At 36.0% G+C, this 24,086-nt stretch overlaps 2 protein-coding genes across 2 annotated transcripts; both read right to left on the bottom strand.

Moving 5' to 3' along the window:
* Positions 1 to 7,564: 7,564 nt before the first annotated feature.
* LOC149254170 (histone-lysine N-methyltransferase, H3 lysine-9 specific SUVH5-like) lies at positions 7,565 to 7,945 on the bottom strand. The gene has a single exon (XM_089454710.1). It carries the CDS (start codon positions 7,943 to 7,945, stop codon positions 7,565 to 7,567), a length of 381 nt encoding a protein of 126 aa, XP_089310836.1.
* A 12,153-nt stretch (positions 7,946 to 20,098) lies between these two features.
* LOC149254169 (uncharacterized) lies at positions 20,099 to 23,762 on the bottom strand. The gene is made up of 5 exons (XM_089454709.1): positions 23,477 to 23,762; positions 21,361 to 21,775; positions 20,675 to 21,035; positions 20,305 to 20,361; positions 20,099 to 20,185 (listed from the first exon to the last, which is right to left on the bottom strand). The coding sequence occupies exons 1-5, from the start codon at positions 23,760 to 23,762 to the stop codon at positions 20,099 to 20,101; spliced, it is 1,206 nt and encodes a 401-aa protein (XP_089310835.1).
* Between the last annotated feature and the right edge of the window lie 324 nt (positions 23,763 to 24,086).

Below are 24,086 nucleotides of genomic sequence, written 5' to 3'. Positions count from 1 at the left end.
AGCTACCACCAGGGCACTTAGGATGTTTTCAAGTCAAATGTTCAGTTCATAAACCAACCCGGAGATTGACTCAAGCATCGTTGATCTAATTTGCAATTGCATAGCAAATGCAGTTTGAAGGCTAGCTAGCTTAACTTCAGGATCCGTCTATATTTTATAAAGCAAACAAATAGAAACAAACAAACAAACTATTCACTCCCTAGCGGAGTCACCATTTTGTTTCCAGGAAAACTAGTGTCGCTATTTGATGTGCTAGTCCCACTAAGACGGGTAGCTATCTTAGAAACAAACAATTCAAAGCAACTTGTGTTTTCCTTTATGGATGATAGATAAGAGAGAAGCAGAGAGCACCAACCTCAGTCTTTCACTTAGCTCCTTGCTTGTTTCCTCTCTCCTTTGATAGAGCTTCGCCACTCCTTTCTCACTTGTCCTGCTTCAAAGAACACCTGTAGAGGCAAAGCAGTAAAATACCATCAAAGCATAGAGATGTATAATACCATAAACAATGTAGAATCAAATGTACATTAACCATACAATTGCATTCACAAATACAAGATTTACAAGTGCACAAGTATATGGGGGAAAACTCAAATAACTTTATTGATAGAAGTAGAAGAGAGGATTACAACCCAGCTGTCTGATCTAGCATCATCCTCCCAGCATGAAAGCCCTCTTCACCTCATGAAAAGCAGGATCACCCAACAATACAATGTATCAAAGAGAAACCAACAACACTTCCTTACAAATTACAAAATTCTAGCCTCTAAATCTCTCAACTGAGGGATCTATATATAGATGTTTGTAGATGGGTGAGTCAGCTTCTGGGTTTTTGATTAGTGTCATTTCACTGATAGTTCTTGGTTCCACTTGGAGATTTCATGATCTCTTACTCATCCTTGGGCGAATTTAGAGAGGCAAGTGTCATAGGAAAAGTTTCTAGAAGATTCCCTGGGCATCCACTTAGAAAATTGTCTCTGCCATTTGTCCATTCTCGCTCATCACACCCTACAGAAGGCCTTTTCAGTATGCATCGCACCTCCCATGTGTAGTAGGTGAGATGCATCGCACCCTGACCATGGAGGAGGTGAGATGGTCTAGTTTTGGCCAATTCTGAGTGGTTTTTCAAGTGGAACTTTTGGGAAATGATGTAATCATTTAACCATGATCCTTTAGGGTGTGAAACAACAATTTTAGGGGTTTAAGAGCCCTTGGTTTATCGACATATGTGATTGGGGCTGCAGTGCCCAAATATGTCTATAACACTGGGATGTTGCCTTCATGCAACACTACTCGGGGGCTGAACAATGTTATTACCCAAATCCTTACTATTAACTTGATATTAGTCGATTAAGTTGGCTTATTTGTATGCTTTCATTTATACTTAACAATATTCACCATTCATACAAAAGCGCACAGTAATTAAACAGTATAATTGTAACTGATATCAAATAGGTAATAACACAAGAACAAATACACAAAATTCAGATAAAACTTCTCTTTATTATTCTTCTTCCTTGGTTATAGACTCGACTCCACTCTGCACACTCAACTGCAGGGGTCCACACACTCAGCTGCAAAGCCTCTTCCTACTACTACGACCCAATATCCTTAGACTCTTGCTCTATGCTCGCTATCTTATTCTATCTATCAGATTCCATCGATTCTATTTCTTAGTTACTTTAAAACTTAGAGCTTCGCTCTATTTATACAATCCCATGGTCAGCGGACCATGGGTATGCCAACACTACATTCAAAACTTAGGGCAGATAATCCTATGACTCTAACATACAATTCGCGCTCCGCGCCCGCAATTCGTGGGGCTTTACAATAATATTACTCAAAACTTAGGCTTTGGACCCCAAAACATGCGGTGGGGGGGGATTCCATGCCCAACAATTACAAAGATTCATAAAAGAAAACAATTTATTTATAACTACATATTTAGCTATAAATTATCCAAATATACAACTATAGCCTTTGCCCTCTTACAAGTCACAATAAGGTTTCACAATGATCTCATAAAACACAGTCAACATGGGTATTACACAACTCAAGTTTATTGAAATGTGTAAACAAATAAATTATGTAATTGGCAAACAACATAAAAGTTATAAAGTAGATTAAACACATATAACACATATCTATTGAATGCCTCAAAAGTTAAAATAAAGAAAAAAAAGAGTAACTTAATATTCACTCTTCTTGATTGAATAATGCATGCATAAAAAATCTCGAGGAAATAAATCTTATGTAAAATGAAAGAAACTAAAAAATGTATTGAATAATGCTTCTTGCATTACTTAATGCATCTACATTCCATGTTACCTCATAATTGATATATGCCCCAATTCCTAGACCAATTACTCCATTGAGAATCACTTCATCAATGATATACATTCCAATTCCTAAACCAACACATTTATAGAATATGAATTAGAATATTATTCCTCCTTAAATCCTCAAGGATATAAACATCATTACCAATATGCTTGAATAACTTCACATATGCATAGCCATGAGATATCTTTCATATAACATTCAACCACTAACAAAAATGTAAACCAAGAGATATGTAATTAGAGATTTCAATATTTATTTAACATTTAAAAATAATTACTTACTATTATTAGAATATTTTTTTGTTTGAACAGAGTTCTCCCTTGATAATTAGTAACTTATTTTATTTTATTTTTAAGTTAAATTTTTTAGAGAAGTTTTAAAGTTTTTAGCAATAATTTTGAGACATATTAATTTATTGGAATTTCAAATTTAATACAAAATAACATTTTTTTTATTCCATTTTCTTATAATAAAAATTAATTTCTCTAAAATAAATGTGATGCTTTGGTTTAAAAATTAAATTATTTCATGAATCTTAACATTTTTTTTTTTTTTATAAAACCTTCTCAAAATATCATGGCTTTCATTGCCTTATAATTATTTCTTATTTATCCTATCCTACCAACTAACAAAATTATACTCTAGAAAATAATATGAAAAATACATTTAACCACATTCTTTTTTATGTCTACTTGACTTACAAAGATAACATATTACAAGCTAATTATCAACCCAAAGTTGTACTCAAATCTACAATTTCATGTCACAATCATTTCATGCCACAAACATGTCACAAACACGAGTATAAAAAACAAATAACTACAGGTTGGGGTTTTTAATTTGCAAGAATGGTACAAAAGATTTATTGATTAGTTGAAAGAAAAAATATATCTAATTTATAAATTAACTCAAACACAATACATATTTATCTATTACATGCTTGAAATAATAAAATTAATATCTATTGAATGCTTGAAAAATTAATATAGAGGTAGAATAAGGAAAAAATTATTTTAATAGCTTAATATCACTCTTTTGGATTGGAAAATGTATTCATGAAATTCTGAAGTAAAGAAACTACGGAGAAGAAACAATATCTAAAACTTTTATTGAACCATGCTTCATGGAGTGCTCAATTGGAAGACAAGAACGTGTAACGCACACTACCATGCTTCTACTTCCTAACTGAACTTGTTATCAATGGTTTGCTCAAGTTGATAGCCTCTCGGAATAGGTGCCTATGGACTCTTTGTTGTTTAAGATGAGCTAAGAGACAGCTCCAGCTAAGATGAAATATTTTCAAGACCAAATAACATAACATGAGAGGAATATCGTTGTCTTTGTCATGGTAATCATGTATAACAAATTGAGCTAATATCTCTGTTCTCGAACTCCATAGGAATCTGTCTGCATACCACCTCTGGATGCACCGACTTTCAAACTCTTGTTCCCAAAAAGTTGAAAAATACAGGACACACTAATTAATCGTTGACCACCCCTCGTAGGTCACCCTAATTTTATTCATTGAGATGCTTTGGGGAAATCAACTTATTCATTGAGATGCTTTGGGAGCGATGTAGATTGCCTCTGTACTCGGCCTTGCATGAATTCCAACGTCGGAACTCCCTCATCCTTCCTTGTTGTCCTGACGATCTCGATGAACTTATGATTCAACACGTGTTGAGAAACCCTATTTCTGCAAAGCGGAGAAATCTGCATTTAGATCACGCTCATACACTACTGTATTACTAATGAGTATAACATCATTGGCCATGCCGTGCAAGTGAAATCATTGGCCATTTAGAGGTATTGCGGGGCGCATATATATATATATATATATGGGGTTCAGAGAGGAATAAAATCACCGAATGTAACTCATATTCTACAGATTATAAAATATTTTACAGTTTTAAAAAGTCTATAGGATTAGAGTCCGGTTGAGTCATTCATAATGTTTTAGTTGCACAGCCCTTTGATTAGTGGCTGGTGAACGTGGTACCCACTGTTGCTTAAACGAATGTTCTTTCTCCAGAGCTCAAATAATGTTACGCTGCAAGTCCAAAGTTGACAGGAGCTGTATCGCACTAGTTTAGTGCAAATTCAAGGTTTCCAACAAAAGCTGAATCAGAACTGAAGCCGCATATTGCTACTCGCACATTACTTCAAGCTCATGTCAGATGCTTTAATGGTAGCCGTTTCATCGAAGATGCTAGGGACTTTAATGTGAGCACTCTACCCATTTTTACTAAACAAAATAAATATTTTTATAAAGACAATATCCAATCATTGATAATGAGTATAGATTAAAGATAATGAGTACAGATTAAACGAGATGTGATTAAAAGTTCCAATATTTTTTTAACTTTTCAAAATTCCAACATTTTCTTTGCCGTAAAACTGGTTCAAAATGGCATGTACTTTTTCATGGCCAAGGGATCATTTCTTGTTTAAAGCAGCTGGCAAACTAATAAAGATTACATTTGCAACAAAACATACGATGCTCAAGTTCCTTCTAATAAAGATTACATTTGGGACCAAACATGTGATGTTCAAGTTCTTTCCAAGTAAAACGGGAAAGCATATGATGTTCAAGATATCACAATTATTTGTTGTCAACTTAAATCTTAAATATGTGCATTGAATAGTTTACCTCTAATGAACAAATGATAAAAGTTATGGTCATAATCACATTCTTTCTATATCTACTTACATAATACGCTGACATAATACAAGGTAACTATCAACATAAAGTTGTAGTCAAATGTGTAAGTTAATACCTCAATTATCTCACAAACAAAAATACACTAAATAAATAACTACATATAAAAATTCTTAAGGAAAGAAGGATTATGATAAAAGAAAAACTTAAAACTTGTATTGAATAATGCTTCTTGCTTCTTGCACTGCTCAATACATTTTACCATGCTTCTCCTTTCAATTTTACTTCATAAGTGATATATACTCTAATTTCTAGAACAACTCATCTAGATGATATCAATTACAAGATTATTCTTAGTTAAATGTTCAAGGAAATAAACAATATTATTAATATGTTTCTCCATGAAATATTATCAACTTTTACAATATTCAACCACTAATAAAATTGTGAAGTAAGAACTATGTAATTTTACATTTACAATATTCAACCACTAATAAAATTGTGAAGTAAGAACTATGTAATTTTACATTTCAATGTTTACTTAAACTTTCAAAAATTAATTACTTACTATTATTAGAATAAATTTCTATTTGGCATCACCTCACTTGATATTTGGTAACTTATTTCTTATTTTAAATTTAGAATTTTTAGAAAAGTTTTAATGTTTTCAAGAATAATTTTGGATATTAAAGCATTGAAATTTCGAATTTAATATCTATTCTCGTCATTTATATTCTATTTTATTATAGTAAAAAACAATTTTCCTAAAACAAATGTCATAGCCTACTTTAAAAATTTAATTATGAAAAATTATATTATGACTTCTAACATCTTCTTGAGAAAAAACTTCACAAAATACCATATATTCTTTCACTGCCAAAAGACTATTTCCTATTTCCTATTTAAAACATCCAACCAATAAACAAAATTATACTTGAAAAAGCATGATATTCCAGTGCCAACCTTGTTTCTTGTTAACTTAAATCTTAGATATATACATTTAAAAGTAATATTAAAATAATTTATCTCTAATAAACAAATGAAAAAACATAAATCAACTTCATGGTTTTATCCATATTTTTTTGAATGTCTACTTAAGTCAGAAAGATAACAGAATAATTATCAATATGAAATTGTTGTAAAATATACACCTTCATGCCGCAGTCATCTTAGCTCAGGATTTTCTAAATGTGGGAAAAAAATATATTTGTAATTTGCAATGGTATAAAAGAGTTATAAATTCACATAAACACATAAATAATATCAATTGAATATCTGAAACATTAAAGTAAAGAAGTAAATAGGCTAATACCTTTATATTACTATTATGAATGCTTGAAAAACTAAAATATCAAAAAAAAAATATGGGAATAGCTTAATATCACTATTCTGAATGGTTGAAAAGTTAAAATAAAGAAAAAATATGTTAATAGCTTTCTGGATTGAAAAATGTATCCATGAAAATTCTAGAGAAAAGAAATCTTCTAACAAAAGACAGTACCTATATTGAACCATGCTTCCTCGAGGAAAGAAAGCTTCTGACAAAAAACAGTACCTACTTGTATTGAACAATGCTTCAATACTACAAACAAAAACTAGTAACACACATTGTACCATGCTTCTCCATTCAGTTCTACTTCCTAACCAAACTTTTTATCCATGGTGTAGCCTCTCCCCATAGGTGGCTATGGACTCCTTGTCCAGATGAGCTAAGACACAACTCAAGCTGAGGTGGGTTATTTTCAAGAGCAAATAACATAACGTGAGGAATATCCTTGACATGGTGGTCATGTAGAACATACTGAGCAAATATGTTTGGTCTAGAACTCCTCCGTATGAATCTGCTTGCATTTCCACTTCTAGATGCATCAACTTTGAAACCCTTATCCTTAACAATTTGAATAGGAGAACCCGACACTAATTCATTATCGACCACCCCTAGTAGGTCACCTGAATTTCCTTCATTCGATATAGAAGATATTGGGAAAATAAAGTTATTCATTGAGGTACTTTTGGAGCGATATAAATTACCTGTGTACTCCAAAATAGATGTACCTGCCTGCATGAATTCCAATGTCCGAGCTCCCAATCCCTCCTTGGTGTCCTGAAGATCTCCATCTTATATTTCAACCCTTGTTGATAAACCCTATTTGTGCAAGTTGGTGGGCATCTGCATTTAGGACTGCACTCATACGCTATTGTCATATGTTTAATGAGTGTCCCATCGGTTCTGTAAGGGAATTTCCCTCCATTTCTTCTAGCACAAAGGCAGTTTTCAGTATCAGTACATTCACCAGTGCAAAAACATCCTTCTGGCGGCTCTGGTTTAGGGAAGAAATAGGGATATTTCACTGTAAGGAGGTATTCGAAATCATCAATAATGTAGACATTGTCTACGGAATTAATGACTGGTATAGAAAATTTGTGTCGTCCATCCGCAATATCTTCCTTGATTACGCCTATTTTCTTACCATGGGGACCAGCCCTAAACCACAGTATAGGAGAAACCAGAGGAGGCTGATCTCCTTTCCGCCTTAATCTCAATTTGTACACCAGATATCCAACTCATCCTTTTTCTAACCAGGAATGCTCTACATTGTAGAGCCCATCATACATGTACCCACAAGGCAATTCCTCGCGTGATCGGATTAATCTAACGGGTTGTTTTTCCCTCCAGCTATTCTGTAGGGCTGCATTACCGGGAGTGAGAAGCTGATCATAAACCTGTTTCTGTTTCTTTCTCTTGTTATCATTCCTCCCACCATGGCCTGCGTATATTATTACATCTCCATTGTCAATATTTTCCTCGTAACCACCGGAAGCAACAACGCTGGTAGCCAATGGCACCACGTGACCTGTTTCTTTTGGCTTTAGATAGTATATACCTCCCTCAACAGGTCTATCCAATCCTATAATACTCAATAGCTTTCGGGGATTGAAATACATCTATTGAAATGTAATTTCAACTGCGGCATTTATTGCAGAAAACCGTCAGTTCCTTCCCCGCACCGCTTTTGTTCAACAATGGTATTTTTTTAAGGGGCAGCGATCACAATCATCAATTGACACGTGTCTGAGTTGTCCTTGCCAAAACCACCATTCCCCGATGCGTAAAGCTCGGTTGAAAGGGACCTCCGGGGAATTGCTGATAGCCGTCCGATTGACATCAACAGTTGATGTATAGACCTACACCATATTACTTGACGTGAAGTGTTTTTCATTGACAGACAGTTTTTTTGGTAAAGTAATTAATGAATTTATTACGGTAGGTAAATGTAGGTAAAGATATTTTATTTTTATTGTTTCTTAATATATGGGTGCAGTTTTGGTTTTTACGGCACAAGTAAAACAAAAAGGAATGTACTGTTTGTTTTTTAGTTGTAATGAAAAGAGGGAAAAAATGCAACAGAGCGTGAATGTCTAGTTTTTTTTGAGAATGAAATGTAATGCAGTAGCGCGAATGTAAGAGAGGAGCGAATGAATTTTTTTTTCACGCACAGCAGTGCGAATGTAAGGTCTGAAGAAAAGGAAATTGACACACAGCAGTGTCAATGTTAAACAGAGACAGAGTATTTTCAGTGAGAGACAGTGTGATGTTCAGTTTTTTTGCTTAATGCATTTTATGTATGGCAGCGCAACACTATTTTGGTTAATATAAAATCTTGTTATCTGTTATGTGAATCGATCTCCATTCCTATGGATTGAAGTAAATGTGAATGAAATTCTGGGATACAAATTAAAATCTGTTTCTCTGTGTCAAAAACAGAGCATTTTCTCTGTTCTTTTTTTTTGGAATTATCAGAAATTACCAACATGGTATCGGAGCTTGTCTAGGCTCTTTGAAGGTGTCAAAGAAGCTAAAGGAAGGGTTTCTTGTTGCAGCAGCTTCTCCAGCAAAGTGAAGACTCAGTCAAGAAAAAATCCAAGGTATTTCTCAAGTTTTTTGTGTTACTATTGAGGATAGTCTGTTACTTTAAATACACAGTCAAGTATTTTGAAGAACAGTTAAGAGTGTCAAGATGGCTGGAGCCAGCACTAGCATGGGTATCTGTAATACCCATCTCCCACAATTTAATGGGAAAAACTATGACTATTGGGCAATAACTATGAAAGCTTTGCTTGCTTCCCAAGACTTACGGGAATTTGTTGAGGATGGTTTTGAAGAACCAGCAGATGAAAATGAGTTTAATAATTTAACTCAGGTAGAAAAAGATCTGTTGAAGAGCAATAAGAAGAAGGATTATAAAGCCCTCTACTCTTTGTATCAATCAGTGTATGAGAGTGTTTCCAAGGATAGCAGCAGCTAAGAGATCCAAAGAAGCATGGCAAACTCTCAAGATAGCCTATCAAGGCATGGAGAAGGTGAAGACAACAAAACTACAGTTGCTGAGGAGAGATTTTGAGAATCTTTGCATGAAGGAGTCAGATAATATTGACTCATTCTTCACATATGATTGGTCTGGTCACATAGATAAGGTCTCATGGAGACATTCTTGAAGAAAGGAGGATTGTGGAGAAACTATTGAGGATCCTACCTTCAAGGTTTGATGTGATTTTCACCACCATAGAAGAGACAAAGGATCTCACAAACTTCTTAGTTGATGAACTACATGCATCACTGATAACACATGAGCAGAGATTGAGTAGAAATGAAAACTCTTCTTTAGAGCATGCCTTTAAGACCTAGATGTTCTTTGGAAGAGGAAGAGGTCAAGGCAGAGGAAACAAGAGAGGAAGAGGCAGAAGCCAAAACAGAGGTGGAAGAAACAATCTAGCAAATGCTCAAGGAAGAGGCAGCAATCCAAATCAGAACCAAGGCCAAAGGAGCAACCAACCAAGTGGACAACATCATGCTCAAGCACAAAGGTATGATAAATCTAATGTCCAATGTCACTATTGTAAAAAATATGGGCATTATGCAAATGAATGTAGGAAGAAGTAGCATGATATGAATAATAGAACTAGTGCAAATTTCACTAGAGAAAATATCAGCCAAAATAATTTGTTTTTAGCTTGTAATATGGCTAAAGAAAAAAGTGAAGATATATGGTTTCTAGACTCCGGTTGCATCAACCATATGACAGGAAACATAGCCCTGTTTTCTATGTTAGATCAGAGTGTGAAGTCACAAGTCACACTAGGGACTGATAATAAAGTTTCTGTTATGGGAAAATGAGAAGTAAATGTCTTAACAAAGAAAGGTGAAAAGAAAACCATAGAAGATGTTTATTATGTTCATGGAATGAAATGTAACCTCTTAAGTATTGGACAACTTGTTCAAAATGGGTACAATGTTTCCTTTGTGGATGATGTATACACCATCATGGATAAAGCACCCAGCAAACGATGTATTGTTGAAGTAAAGATGACAAGGAACAAGATGTCCCCTCTTAGAATGAAAGCAGATTTAAAAAATGGAGAAGAAATAGCAGCAGTGACTCAAGAGGCTTTCCAAAGCGAACCAAAAGATGAAAATTGGTTGTGGCACTTGAGATTTGGTCATCTCAACTTTGGAGGTCTTAACTTGTTGAATAGAAAAGGAATGGTAGGAGGATTACCATTGTTAGAGAAACCAGACAGCCTTTGTGAAGGTTATATCTTGGGGAAATAACACAGAGAAAGTTTTCCATCTGGGAAAAGCATAAGAGCAAAAGCACCCTTAGAGATTGTTCACTCAGATTTATGTGGACCAATGCAAACTCTATCACTTGCAGGCAGCCACTATATTCTAACATTTATTGATGATTTTACTAGAAAAACTTGGGTTTATTTCCTAAAGAACAAAAGTGAAGTGTTTGAAAGATTTTGCAATTTCAAGGCACTTGTAGAAAACCAAAGCGGGTTACATATCAAAGTTCTATGAACTGATAGAGGAGGTGAGTATATCTCCAAAGAATTTCTATGTTTTTGTAGAGAAAATGGAATTCATAAGCAGTTTACCACTAGGTACACTCCGCAGCAAAATGGAGTTGTCGAAAGGAAGAATAGGACAATCATGGATATGGTGAGGAATATGTTGAAGGCAAAGAATTTGCCAAATGATTATTGGGTTGAAGCTGTACACTGTGCAGCGTACATTTTGAATAGATTCCCTACAAAATCAATCATGAACAGAGTGCCGGAAGAAGCATGGAGTGGGACAAAGCAAGGACTCACCCACATGAAAGTTTTTGGATGTGTGACTTATGCACACATTCCAGATCAACTAAGGAAGAAGTTGGACAACAAAGGGGAAAAATGTATTTTCATTGGATACAGTGAGGAATCCAAAGCTTAAAGGTTGTATAACCCATCCACCAAGAAGCTTATTGTGAGTAGCGATGTTCAGTTCATTGAGGAGGAAGCTTGGGATGGAAGCATAAAGAAAACAATGAATGTTGAAAACTCTTTGTCTCATGATGAAGATGATGAGGAGATGGCTGAAATACATCCCCAAACAACAGCACCAACACAAGGGCAGCAAGAGACACCCTTGAGGAGAAATGAACGTGCTTCTCCAAGCACACCACAAGGAGGAAATTCAAGTGCTTCTTCAAGCACTTGTACACCAAATGAAAGAGGTAAGAAGTTTAGAAATTTAAGTGACATTTATGAACAAGAGGCAACAAATGAAGGTATGAACTCTTCGTTTGCTTTATATTGTCATGTTGATGACCCTGTTCATTTTGAAGAAGAAATTAAGGATAGAAAATGGATAGAAGCTATGGATGAGGAAATCAATGTCATAGAAAGAAACAAGACATGGGATTTAGTTGAACTACCAAAAGGAAAGGAAGTCATTGGAGTTAAATGGGTCTACAAGACCAAGAGTAATGCTGAAGGAAAAATAGAAAGACACAAGGCAAGATTGGTTGTCAAAGGATATAAGCAGCAGTATGGGAGAGACTATGAGGAAACTTTTGCACCGGTTGCTAGAATGGAAACAGTGAGAGCAGTGTTGTTCATATCAGCACAAAACAAGTGGAAAGTTTACCAAATGGACGTGTAGTCATCATTCCTAAATGGAGTGTTAATGGAAGAGGTTTACATTGAACAACCTCTAGGCTATGAAAAGAAAGGCCAAGAGCACAAAGTGTGCAAATTGAAGAAAGATCTTTACGAGCTGAAGCAAGCACCAAGAGCGTGGTACAATAGGATAGATTCCTATCTACTAGAAAATGGATTTGAAAAGTGTGAAGGAGAACCCACCCTATACATCAAAGAAAATGATGGTAAATTACTAATTGTTGTGTTATATGTTGATGATGTTATTTTCACAGGTAATGATGATTATCTTATTGAAAATTTCAAAGCAGTCATGAAAGAAGAATTTGAAATGACTGACATGGGTTTGTTGAGATACTTCTTAGGAATAGAAGTAGAACAAAATGGAAATGGGATTTTTATCTCACAGGCAAAATATGTTAATGAAGTGTTGGAAAGATTTAATATGCAAGAGAGCAAAGCAGCAATCACTCCCATAGTGATGGGATTAAAACTCAGCAAAGAGGACAACAACGAGGAATTTGATCCTAGTTTGTACAAGAGCATAGTTGGCAGCCTCATGTATTTGACTACAACTAGGCCGGATATAATGTATGCTGTTAGTTTAATTTCCAGATTCATGGAGAGGCCAAAAGAAGCACATTGGCAGGCAGAAAAAAGGATTCTGAGGTATGTTAAAGGTACTAAAAGGTTTGGCATTTTATATACTACTTCAGAATGTTCAGAATTAATTGGATACACTAATAGTGATTGGACTGGAAGTGTAGATGATCGGAAAAATTCATCCGGTTATGTTTTTCACATGGGATCAGGAGCCATTTCATGGGCTTCTAAAAAACAGTCTATTGTAGCATTATCTACAGCAGAAGAAGAATATGTGGCAGCTACAGCAGCAACATGTCAAACAATTTGGATGAGAAGGATGTTAAAGAGTTTATGTCAAGAGCAAGCAAAAGGAACTGTGATTTTTTGTGACAATAGTTCAGCTATTGCATTATCCAAGAATGCTGTGTTTCATAAAAGAATGAAACACATTGACACAGTTTCATTACATCAGGGAATTGGTAAACAATGGTGAAATTGTTTTAAAACACTGCAGAACTCAGGAGCAGGTTGCAGACATTCTGACCAAACCATTGGGGTAGAAAAGTTTTGAGTTTTTGAGGAAATGTCTGGGTATGACTGATAACTCAGCAGTTGAAATTAAAGGGGAGTGTTGAAATGTAATTTCAACTACGGCATTTATTGCAGAAAACCACCAGTTCCTTCCCCTCACTGCTTTTGTTGAACAGTGGTATGTTTCCAAGGGGCAGCGATCAAAATCATCAATTGACACGTGTCTGAGCTGTCCTTGCCAAAACCACCATTCCCCGACACGTAAAGCTCGGTTGAAAGGGACCTCCGGGGAATTGCTGACAGCCGTCCAATTGACATCAATGGTTGATGTACAAACTTGCACCATATTACTTGACGTGAAGTGTTTTTCATTGACGGACCGTTTTTTTTGGTAAAGTAATTAATGAATTTATTACGGTAGGTAAATGTAGGTAAAGATATTTTATTTTTATTGTTTTTTAATATATGGGTGTGGTTTTGGTTTTTACGGAATAAGTAAAACAAAAAGGAATGTAATGTTTGTTTTTTAGTTGTAATGAAAAGAGGGCAAAAACGCAGATGAGCCTGAATGTCCAGTTTCTTTTAAGAATGAAATGTAACGCAGCCGCGAGAATGTAAGAGATGTCCAGTTTTTTTTTAAGAATGAAATGTAACGCACCTGCGCGAAGAATGTAAGAGAGGAGCGAATGAATTTTTTTTTCACGCACAGCAGTGCGAATGTAAGGTGTGAAGAAAAGGAAATTGACACACATCAGTGTCAATGTTAAACAAAGACAGAGTATCAGTGAGAGACATTGTGATGTTCATTTTTTTGCTTAATGCATTTTATGGAGTATCAGTGAGAAACATTGTGATGTTCATTTTTTTGCTTAATGCATTTTATGTATGGCAACGCAATACTGTTTTGGTTAATATAAAAGCTTGTTATCTGTTATGTGAATCGATCTCCATTTCTATGGATTGAAGTAAATGTGGATGAAATTCTGGGATACACATTAAAACTCTGTTTCTCTGTGTAAAAAACAGAGCAATTTCTCTGTTCTTTTGTTGTGGAATTATCAGAAATTCCTAACAACATCTCCAACTTCGACTCGAGGAACAGAACCTATATGATTCCTGCGAAGATTTCGGCAAAGAAATTTAAATTTCTCTGATGCATAGTCGAAAACCCTTGTGATTTTTGGGTCCTCTTTACCCAAACTTTTCTGATGATGTGTCAGTCTCTGCGCAAAATCATGGAACATAGATACCACTAACCTCCTTTCATGGGCCTCTTTGTAGGAAACATCTTTAACCTCTCTACTGTTGAATTTGGCACTAAATGTTTCCTCTGCTTCATTTTTCCCTTTCCGTTTGCGCGCCGGCTCATCACCTCGATTCTGTGTGGTCAAACACCGATTTTCCTCTGGAAACTCAAGGTCCAGTTCATTGACAGGGGCATGATCAGGGATGTCTCCTGAATGTCTAGCTCGCATCTGTTTCACCCGTTGTCTGTGATATTCCAAATACTCATGTTTTTTCCTTCTTGCAGTCTCATGGGCGTCTGCTCCACCTTTCACAACCCTTTTTGCAGTCCCCTCGGCGTCTGCCCCAGCTTTGACAGCCGGGCGTCCAGGAGGAAGTCCAGATGAACTGTCCTCGACCCTTGAAGTCCACTCTGTTCTTTGAGCCATGTCGTGAGGAGACATGCACCCAATTCCAGACAAAGGTTGCAGTTCTTTGATTAAACTACAGCCACTGTATAGTGTGCAGTACCTACTGCAGAAATGAAATCATTGGCTATTCAGAGGATTGTAACTCAGAATATAATAGTTATTACGGGGTTTGAAGAGTCCATACCGTTAGCGTGCAGTGCAAAAGGTGAAAATGAAATGACGGCTATTTAGGGGAGTGTAATAACATTTTACTTACTAGTGAGTCCTGTGACTGGTGAACGCAGTTTGGACTGTTGCTTGAACGAGCGTTCCTTCTCCAAAGCTCAAATAATGCCCAAAAACGTTTGGCAAAACTCCACTGTTGACAGGAACCGAGTCGCAGTAGTTGAGTGCAAGTCGACGGTCAGGATTTACAACAGAACCTGAACCAGAACTAAAGCCCCATATTGCTACTTGCAAATTGCTGCAAGTTTAGGTAAGCCGCTTTGCTTTATTCGTAGTTTCATGGAACATTCGAGTAGCTTCAGGTTAAGATTAGTTATCATTAAAAACAGTTAAATTATTAAATGTGAGTCGTCCATGTAATGTAATAGTGGTGATAAAAATTGGGCTTTCCCACTAAAATTCTGTACCTAATTTTAAAAAACAACATTTATCAATGTGATTAACAAAATTATTAGTGATTTAAGAGCGGGTTAAAAAATAGTATTGGAGTTTTGTCGTTTGCCAAAACCATTTTTAAAATATATGAAACTGATATGATGTTCGTTGCTAAGATTTAGGAAAAAATAAATTATTTAGTTTTTAAGTTTTTCAATTAAATTTTATATTATATTTATCAAGTTTAAGAAAAGGAATTTTTAGTAAAGTAACATTTATCGATGTAATTTACAAAATTAATTTAGTATTTAAAAACCCTAAATTTATAAATTGAAATTTTTTATTCAATATTAAAAAATACATATTTAGTTTATAAATTTTAAACTTAAAATAATGTGTAATTCGTTTAAAAAAAAGTTTAAATAAAAATCAAACTAAATCAAATATTTTAATGTTATTAAAATGTTTTTTTCAATCACTCGAAAGCATGCGTTTATATTAATAAAAAGAAATTGGCATGCGTTTATATTAATAAAAAGAAATTGAAATTGCTCGGTATTCTTAATAAAATAATACCAATTAACATAATTGATAAAATTGATTTAAAAAATTAACTATCTCTAAATTTTCGCTTAAAATATAAGGTTAGAGTTTTTTCTCTCTCAAAATAAGATTTTAAATAAATGAAATTAGTGTTTAGCATTAAAAAATAGATATTTTATTTAATAATTTTTAAAATTAAATTAACTATATTTTACAAGGAGACGAGCACAAAATTCAAATTAAGTCAATTATATTAATTTTTTTTCAAAGAAGTTGGAAGAAATTTGTTAACTAGTTTTTACAAGAAAGCGGGAATAAAATTCAAATTAGGTCAAATTTATTAACTTGTTTTCCAAGGAAGCGGGAAAAAAATTGAACTAGGTCAAATTTATTAACTTATTTTGCAATTAAGTGGGATCAAAATTCAAATTAGCTCAAATATATTAACTTGTTTTGCAAAGAAGCCAGAAGAAATTGAGTTAATTTTATGGGAAATATTTTGGAGCTTTATTCTTTAAATTAGGGAATAAAATTTAACAGAAATGGAAACAGATCTCAAACATGGAAATTTTCTCTCGTTCTTCATCAATTTCATATTACTTTGATCACCAATTGAGCTACCCAAGGGACATTATTTTTCAGTATAAATAAACATGTATCATGTATAAATATGTATGAATAAGATTTTAAGTTAGTTAAATCACTATTTATTATTAAAATGTTATTTTTATTTATTAGATTGAACAATTCAATTTTCCATCGAAACAAATGTATAACACAAGTTATAAATAGTGAAATAGACTTTAACTAATATAAATATAAATCTACCAAAAATTACAAGGAGATACCTTAACATAAATCCAAATATCCAAAAACATCCTAAGACATGTAAACTTTTTTTGTTAAGTACCTCAAAATTAAGTAGAAATAACATTCAATTTTAATCATTCATGAATTGTAAATTAGTAAAAGTCTCAGGTTCAAATATTTCAAGATTTATAGAAAGCCATTAAGTAATCAACTTAATTTCATCTTAAATCCAAATACATTTAATATTAAAAGAAAATTACCTACATATAAACATTAAAAAAACAATATATGAAATCTATTTTTAAAATTTCTAATCAAACCAAATTAACATCAACTTTAATTAACTTATTATATTTAAAAAAAAAAAAAATTGGAAAAGAAACTTCTAATATAAAGATAAAAATATTTAAATGAACAAAATACATTAACAACAAGATAATTACAACATATTTCTAATCTAATTTTTTATTAAATTTAATATTTAAAAAAAATTAAAAATATACTATATTAAAAATTGTCACATCCCTGTGTAAATACATAATAGATTTTATTTTTTTTAAATGGTAAAACTATATTACATTTACATAACCCTTACCGTAACCATTATTGCGCAGTTTTATCATTTACTTATAGTTGAACAGAGGTGATATATCTTGGACCTACTTTATTTGTTTGACAATCTATACAGTTTATTGACTTAAGGTTCGGCTTGACTGCATGGGTAACATGTGTAATAAACGGCAATCGGATTACATGCCTTGTCCGACCCGTAGCCTTTTCCGGCGTTGAGCTGTTGGCGGCATTTAAGTTTCATGTCAGTGATTTAACAGGTGGCCTGGCTCACCCGCTTGGCCATGTGACTCGTCGGTTCTCGCACCCTTGGCCTTCACGCCTTGGGTTCCTGCTCTATTCCTACGGTGGAGATCTAATGCCCAGATCGGAGGGCAGGGAAACGTCTAAGGGTTTGAGGCTTTTCATAAACCCCTTAGAGCTTTGCCCGTGGCTCATTTGGAACTAGAAGGACTCTCGGCATTTCTTTGGTCTATCAATCACCTGGTTTCGTTTTTCATTTATCGCCTCCCCTCAGCTTCATCTACAGCTCCGAGGTCTTATGCTTATTCTTCAGGGACACTGTGCAGGTAATACACTCTGTTTTTAATTTAGACACAGTCTTTTTGCTACAGATCATCTCCTTTTTCCAAAAGTTCGGCACAAGCTTTGCATGCGTTTAATAATGAGGTTTGCTACTGGTTTGTAAGCACCCATTGACTGATATTCCCCGATATTGTTGTGTGGAGGTAAGGATTGTTACAAGCCCCCTTTCTGCTTGTGGAATGACGGAGCCCAAATGCCTCGACCTTCTCCGTCTCATACCAGGTAAGCAATCGACCCTAAAACCTGGTGCGAAGTCTAACGATTTTTCTTTCCTTGATGTGCCGAAACGGCTGTGATTTATACCTGTGTGTTTTCTTCTTTTGTTTCTTATATGTACTGGTTTTCGGCTGTTAGATTGCAAGCGAGGAATTCCAGAGGAGATCCTCATGATTCGCATGTGTTTTTTTCCTATTCTCAGGTCTTTATGTTCTGACTTACCCGGTTGAGCTATGAGAAACAGGCAGTTTCCCTTGCGCCTTAACCCCGTGCAGCGGTTGAATGATTCGATGGCAATCTTTGCCTTCCTGTGTTTTAGACATTCAAATGCCACTATTATATGTAGATGTTGAGGCAGTTGTTGAACTGGCCGCTGTGTTTGGACCTCTCTGGTCAAGGATATTTTTATTTGGACATAATGAATATATATTCAATTTTACTCTTTCAGTTCTTCGCACTTAATTACTATTTGTTCTGTAATTGCTGGTTCACTTCTGGTCTTTCCTTGGATGGTTAAATTGCATGCCGCTCATACTTGCAGTATGCTCAATCTGATAATGTTGGTTTGTCATTCTGAATTCAGTTAGTTGTTACGTCTAATTCTATGAGTAGTATGTATTCCGGTTCTACCACTATCGCATAATGTTATCATCTCAGGAATGGTAGTTGGTTTTTCTTTACTATTCCCTTTTTGTTTATCTCCTCCTCACGCAGTTATGGAATGCTGCATTACCAGCATATGGTTCTTTCCGTTACTGAGTTTAAGTTATAATAAGATTGTTGGATTGTTACAGCACATACATATATGTAATACCTATTGAATGTATGTGTATACATGCGATTACTTACGTTGTTGTGTTCATAGCCACGGTTGAGCAATTTCTGTGGTTGCATTCGTTGTCCTTTGAATGGATACTAGGGAATCTAGACTTGGCTGGTTAATCATTCTCGAAATATTCACTTCTCAGTACCATTCAGTTAACTACAATTTATTTCACTGTTAAGCAACCAGTTTCGTAATATTTACTCTTTTCAATGGCATTTGGTTATATGTGACTAATTCTCTAGGTTATACGAATTCTCTTGTGGTCACAGTCTTGTAAAGTCTCTAAACTCTGAACTTTTTTCACAATGTGTAATTACATGATTTGTCCAACGGTATTTGGTTAGCATAACTCTGGCTTCTCTCTAAAGAAAAAGTAGTTTGAGGTCTTTTACTTTCCTTCTCTTAACTGTGGATAACACAGGTAATGAAGATAGTCTAGTTGTTCTTTTAATGTACCTATCTGCTCGGATACCCACTACAGTGCTTCTCGTCCGACTCATTGTTTATATGTTTCTTTTATTTGAACTACCATTAGCGTGTCAGGTTTTCTCTTTTACAATTATCTGACATTTAAATAGTAATATTTGTCTGAATCAAATATACTAAATCAATATGATATCAAAGGAAAATTTATGATGTAAGGGTCTGCACTGTCAACTACTGTAAATTTATCTGCAGTGTGGTCAACAGTCATTGCTGAACTAATTTTCCTTCAAATGCTAACACGTACCTGGTTCACCAGTGTTGTATATATACACTTCAGAAATTCACCTGCAATCCATATTTGCTCTTGTCCACCCAACCTTGAGATCCATCGCTAAGACTAGAATCTCCCCCCGAGCTATCTTGCAGGCCTACAACCCTCAACAAGATACATGCACCTTGTGCCTGGTTATCTGGTCCTTACTAGACTTAACCAGCTTGTTTTTTTTTTTTTCCTTTGGAATCCTTCTGTCTGTCCCTACAGCACAGAATTCCTCTTTTCTCTACCCAGGACTTTCCCCGTTAGGGAGGGTAGTTTCAGTCAGTTTTCATAACTGATTTTATTCTTCAAATCCTCCTTTCAGAGGTTGCCAACATTTCAAGAAGTATATATTTTCCAATATATTTTAATTCACAAATAAAATAATATGATTAGAGTTTTTTTTTTTTTTTTTAAATAAAAGAACAACAATCTTTCAATTCTATCTCTTACTACAGTAAAATTCCAACATTTACATTTTCCAGGGTCATCACATCTCCCCCTCCTGAGATTGGACATCGTCCTGATGTCTGTTTTCCCTAAACAATTCCAAGTAAACTTTTTTAATGAGTTCTTCGTCTTCCCATGTGGCCTCATCAGGCCCATAGTGCTGCCACTGCACTTTAGCTTGGGTAATAGCTCGCTTCCGCAGCCGCACTTCTCTCCGATCGAGGATGTTCAATGGCTCGACCAGAACCTCGCCTTCCGGTTTGACCTGCAATCAACAACAATTCCAGTCACTTCCTGCCTGGGATAAAAGCTTAACTAGATCAACCAGAATAGTTCTTACCCATACATCCTGCCATTTGATCACATGTTTAGGGTCGTAAACGTATTTTTTTTAGTATAGAAACGTGGAAAACATTGTGGATCCTAATATGACTTGGGAGGGCGAGTTGGTAAGCCACCGGCCCCACTCTTGCCAAGACCTAAAAAGGTCCAAAATAACGAGGAGAAAGTTTGGAACACCCGCTCCATTGCAGGGTGCTCCTTCTGGCTTGGATCCTCACAAAAACATGGTCACCGACCTGATATTCTTTGAACCTTCTTTTCCGATCTGCAAAACTTTCTTGTCTGTCCTGAGCAGCCTTTAAATTGGTACGCACCCTTTTTACCATGTCTTCTATTTCTTTGAGCATTTCTGGTCCCAATCTTAATTTATCCTCAGGTCCACCCCAGCTTGAGGGTGTGCGGCATTTTCGCCCATACAATACCTCAAAGGGACTCAGTTGTGTTGACGTGTGATATCCATTATTATATGCGAATTCAACCAAGTGTAAATATTCCTCCCATTGAGTCGGTTTCTGCATTACACATGCTCTCAACATGTCCTCCACTACCTGGTTCACTCGTTCTGTTTGACCATCGGTCTGGGGATGATAGGCTGTGCTGAAATCCAGTTGTTACCAGTTCAGTAAACAATGTTCTCCAAAAAGTTGATGTGAATTTTACATCACGATCAGATATTATTATCTTCGGAAGTCCATGCAGTTTGAACACATTCTGCATAAAAATATGAGCAATTTGCACAACCTTATAAGTGGACTGCAAAGGTATAAAGTGTGCTTCCTTACTCAGTTTATCTACCACTACCATAATGGAGTCATTGTTTCTCTTTGTCTGAGGCAACCCGGTTATAAAATCCATATAAATAGTTTCCCATTTCCACTCTGGAATGGGTAAAGGTTGTAGCAGCCCTGCTGGATGCAAATACTCTGCTTTAATCTGTTGACACTCCAAACACCATGCCAAGTATTCAGCTACATTCTTTTTCATTCCTGGCCAATAATGTTCTTTTTTAAGTGCGGTGACCATTTTTTGGTATCCTCGGTGCCCGGTATAGTGGCTGATGTGAAATTCATCCAAAATCAGATTCCTAAGACCATCTTTGTTAGGTACATACAGGCTCTTATTAAAATACAGCATTCCGGCATCATCTAATTCATATCCCTGCTGCATTTTCCCGCTAGAAAGTTGTTGTACCTGCTGTTTTATTTGCTGGTATTCAACATCTTGATCTGCTGCTGTTTTTATCATTTCAAGTAAGGAATTCTTCCATTTACTGATCGAAATTTCATACAAGCACTGCACCTTCCAACTCAATGCGTCGGCTACACGGTTCTCCTTCCCTTTTAAGTGCTTAATTTCAAAATCAAATCCACTTAGAAAATCCGCCCAACGGGCTTGCCTCGTATTTAAGGTAGGTTGGCTGAAATAATTTTTCAAGCTGTGATGATCTGTTAACAACAGAAATTTTCTCCCCAAGAGATAATGTCGCCACATCTTCAGTGCGTGTATAACGGCTGCCAATTCTAAGTCGTAGGCAGAATATTTCTGCTCATGTTCCTTTAGCTTTCTTGATTCGTACGTGATTACTCTTCCTTCCTGCATCAATACTCCGCCCACACCCTCCTTACTCGCATCAGTACATACCACGTAATCCTTATTAGGATCAGTTATACTCAAGATGGGTGCGGTTGTGAGTAAATGTTTAAGTTGCTCAAAGCTCCGCTGACACTCTGAGGTCCATTTGAATACCCTTCCTTTTTTTTGTAAGGAGGTGATAGGGTATGCTACCCTTGAAAAACCTTCCACGAATCTTCTATAATAGCCAGCTAGCCCCATAAAGGACCTGATATCTGCCACATCCTTTGGTACGGGCCATTCCATTATAGTCCTTATCTTTTCAGGGTCCACTGCAATCCCCTCTTTGGTGATTATATGGCCTAAGTATTGTATTTCCTCCCTGAGGAAATCACACTTGCTGAACTTAGCGTATAGGTGATGTTCCCGGAGAGTTTGTAGCACTAATCTGAGATGTTCCTCGTGCTCCTCCCTAGAACGAGAATATATCAGAATATCATCGATAAATATCAATACAAATTTATCCAAGAACCTATGAAACACACTGTTCATCAAACACATAAAGGTGGCAGGTGCATTGGTCAAGCCAAAAGGTAGCACCACAAACTCATAGTGCCCATACCGTGTTCTGAAAGTTGTCTTAGCGATATCTTCCTCCTTAATCCTAATCTGGTGATACCCGAATCACAGATCGATCTTAGAGAACATTGTTGCCCCCTTCACTTGATCGAAGAGTTCATCAATCTGAGGTAAAGGATATTTATTCTTGATCGTGAGCTTGTTCAGCTGACGATAGTCTATGCACATCCGAAGAGTTCCATCTTTTTTCTTGACAAATAACACTGGGGCTCCCCATGGTGATACACTGGGGCGAATGTAATTTTTGTCTAGCAGCTCTTGCAGTTGCATTATTAATTCTGTTAATTCAGGTACGCTCATTCGATAAGGTGCCCGTGACATTGGTGTTGCCCCCAGTGTCAATTCAATGGTAAAGTCTATATCTCTCTTGGGTGGCAGCCGAGGTATCTCCTCTGGAAAAACATCTGCAAATTCTTGTATTACGGGAATATTTTCCAGCGTGGCTGTTTTATCCTTCTGATTTGCATAGCCTACCTGAATGGCATAAATTTGACATTTCTTTTTGATACATTTAGCTAAATGGGATGTCGTGATCGGCCGGATCTGCACGGGGTGCTTGATCGCTTGCAGTTCCTGTTTCTCCCCAAAGTCATCTTTATAGTAAATGGTTTTCGTCTTGCAGTTTACTAATGACCAGTGTTTTTCTAGCCAATCCATCCCAATCAGAATGTCATATGAACCCAAAGGAAGTACATTCAGATCCACTACTATTGGCTGTCCTACTACGGTTAAAGAGCAATTATTAATTTTTGCCAAGACCCGTCTCTTGGCTCCCGTAGCTAACTGTACCAGCCATGGATTCCTAAATTTTTCAGATTGTAGCTTACACTGTTCTACTATCTTTTGGCTAATATAACTTAAAGTGGCTCCTGGATCAATGACAACAGCTATAGAAAGATTCGAAATTTTACCTTCAAATTCCACCATAGTCGGCTCGTATTCCGCTTGACGATCATCCAGGGCTGCGTTAATCCTTCGTACGCTACGTCCCACATCCCCAACGGTCGATGCTTCGTGAATCTGGGATATCTGATCCGTACCCTTCCGCTGCGGGCAGTTTTTGACGTAGTGTGGTCCTCCACAGCCCCAGCATTGAACTGGAGGTCTGGCCATTCCTTCACCCTCCGGCCTAGTAGGCTGTTCACTCACTCTGGACTCACTGGTTGGCCTAGCTCTGAGTGACCCTCTTGCTACAGTTCTGTTGTTCTGCCCTTTGCCAGCTCCCTTACTACCATTATTGCGACTTCCTTTGCTATTTCCAACTATTTTGTTACCTCTTCTTTCATTCCATCTTTTATTTGGAGCATCTCCCCTCTGTTTATTCTGCTGGTAACAGATTCTAGCCTTGCGGATAGCTTCATCCATTGTCCTAGGATTGTCAAACTCGATCCTTTCTCTTATATATAGAGGTAAACTGCTTACAAACCTTTGCACCTT

The sequence above is a fragment of the Pinus tabuliformis genome, chromosome 7, assembly GCF_031772625.1.
Source record: "Pinus tabuliformis cultivar Carrire ecotype Pingquan chromosome 7, CPIR1, whole genome shotgun sequence".
In the NCBI taxonomy this organism is placed as follows: domain Eukaryota; kingdom Viridiplantae; phylum Streptophyta; class Pinopsida; order Pinales; family Pinaceae; genus Pinus; species Pinus tabuliformis.
Note: the sequence above shows the minus strand (reverse complement) of the source record. Positions and strands in the feature narration are given on the sequence as shown.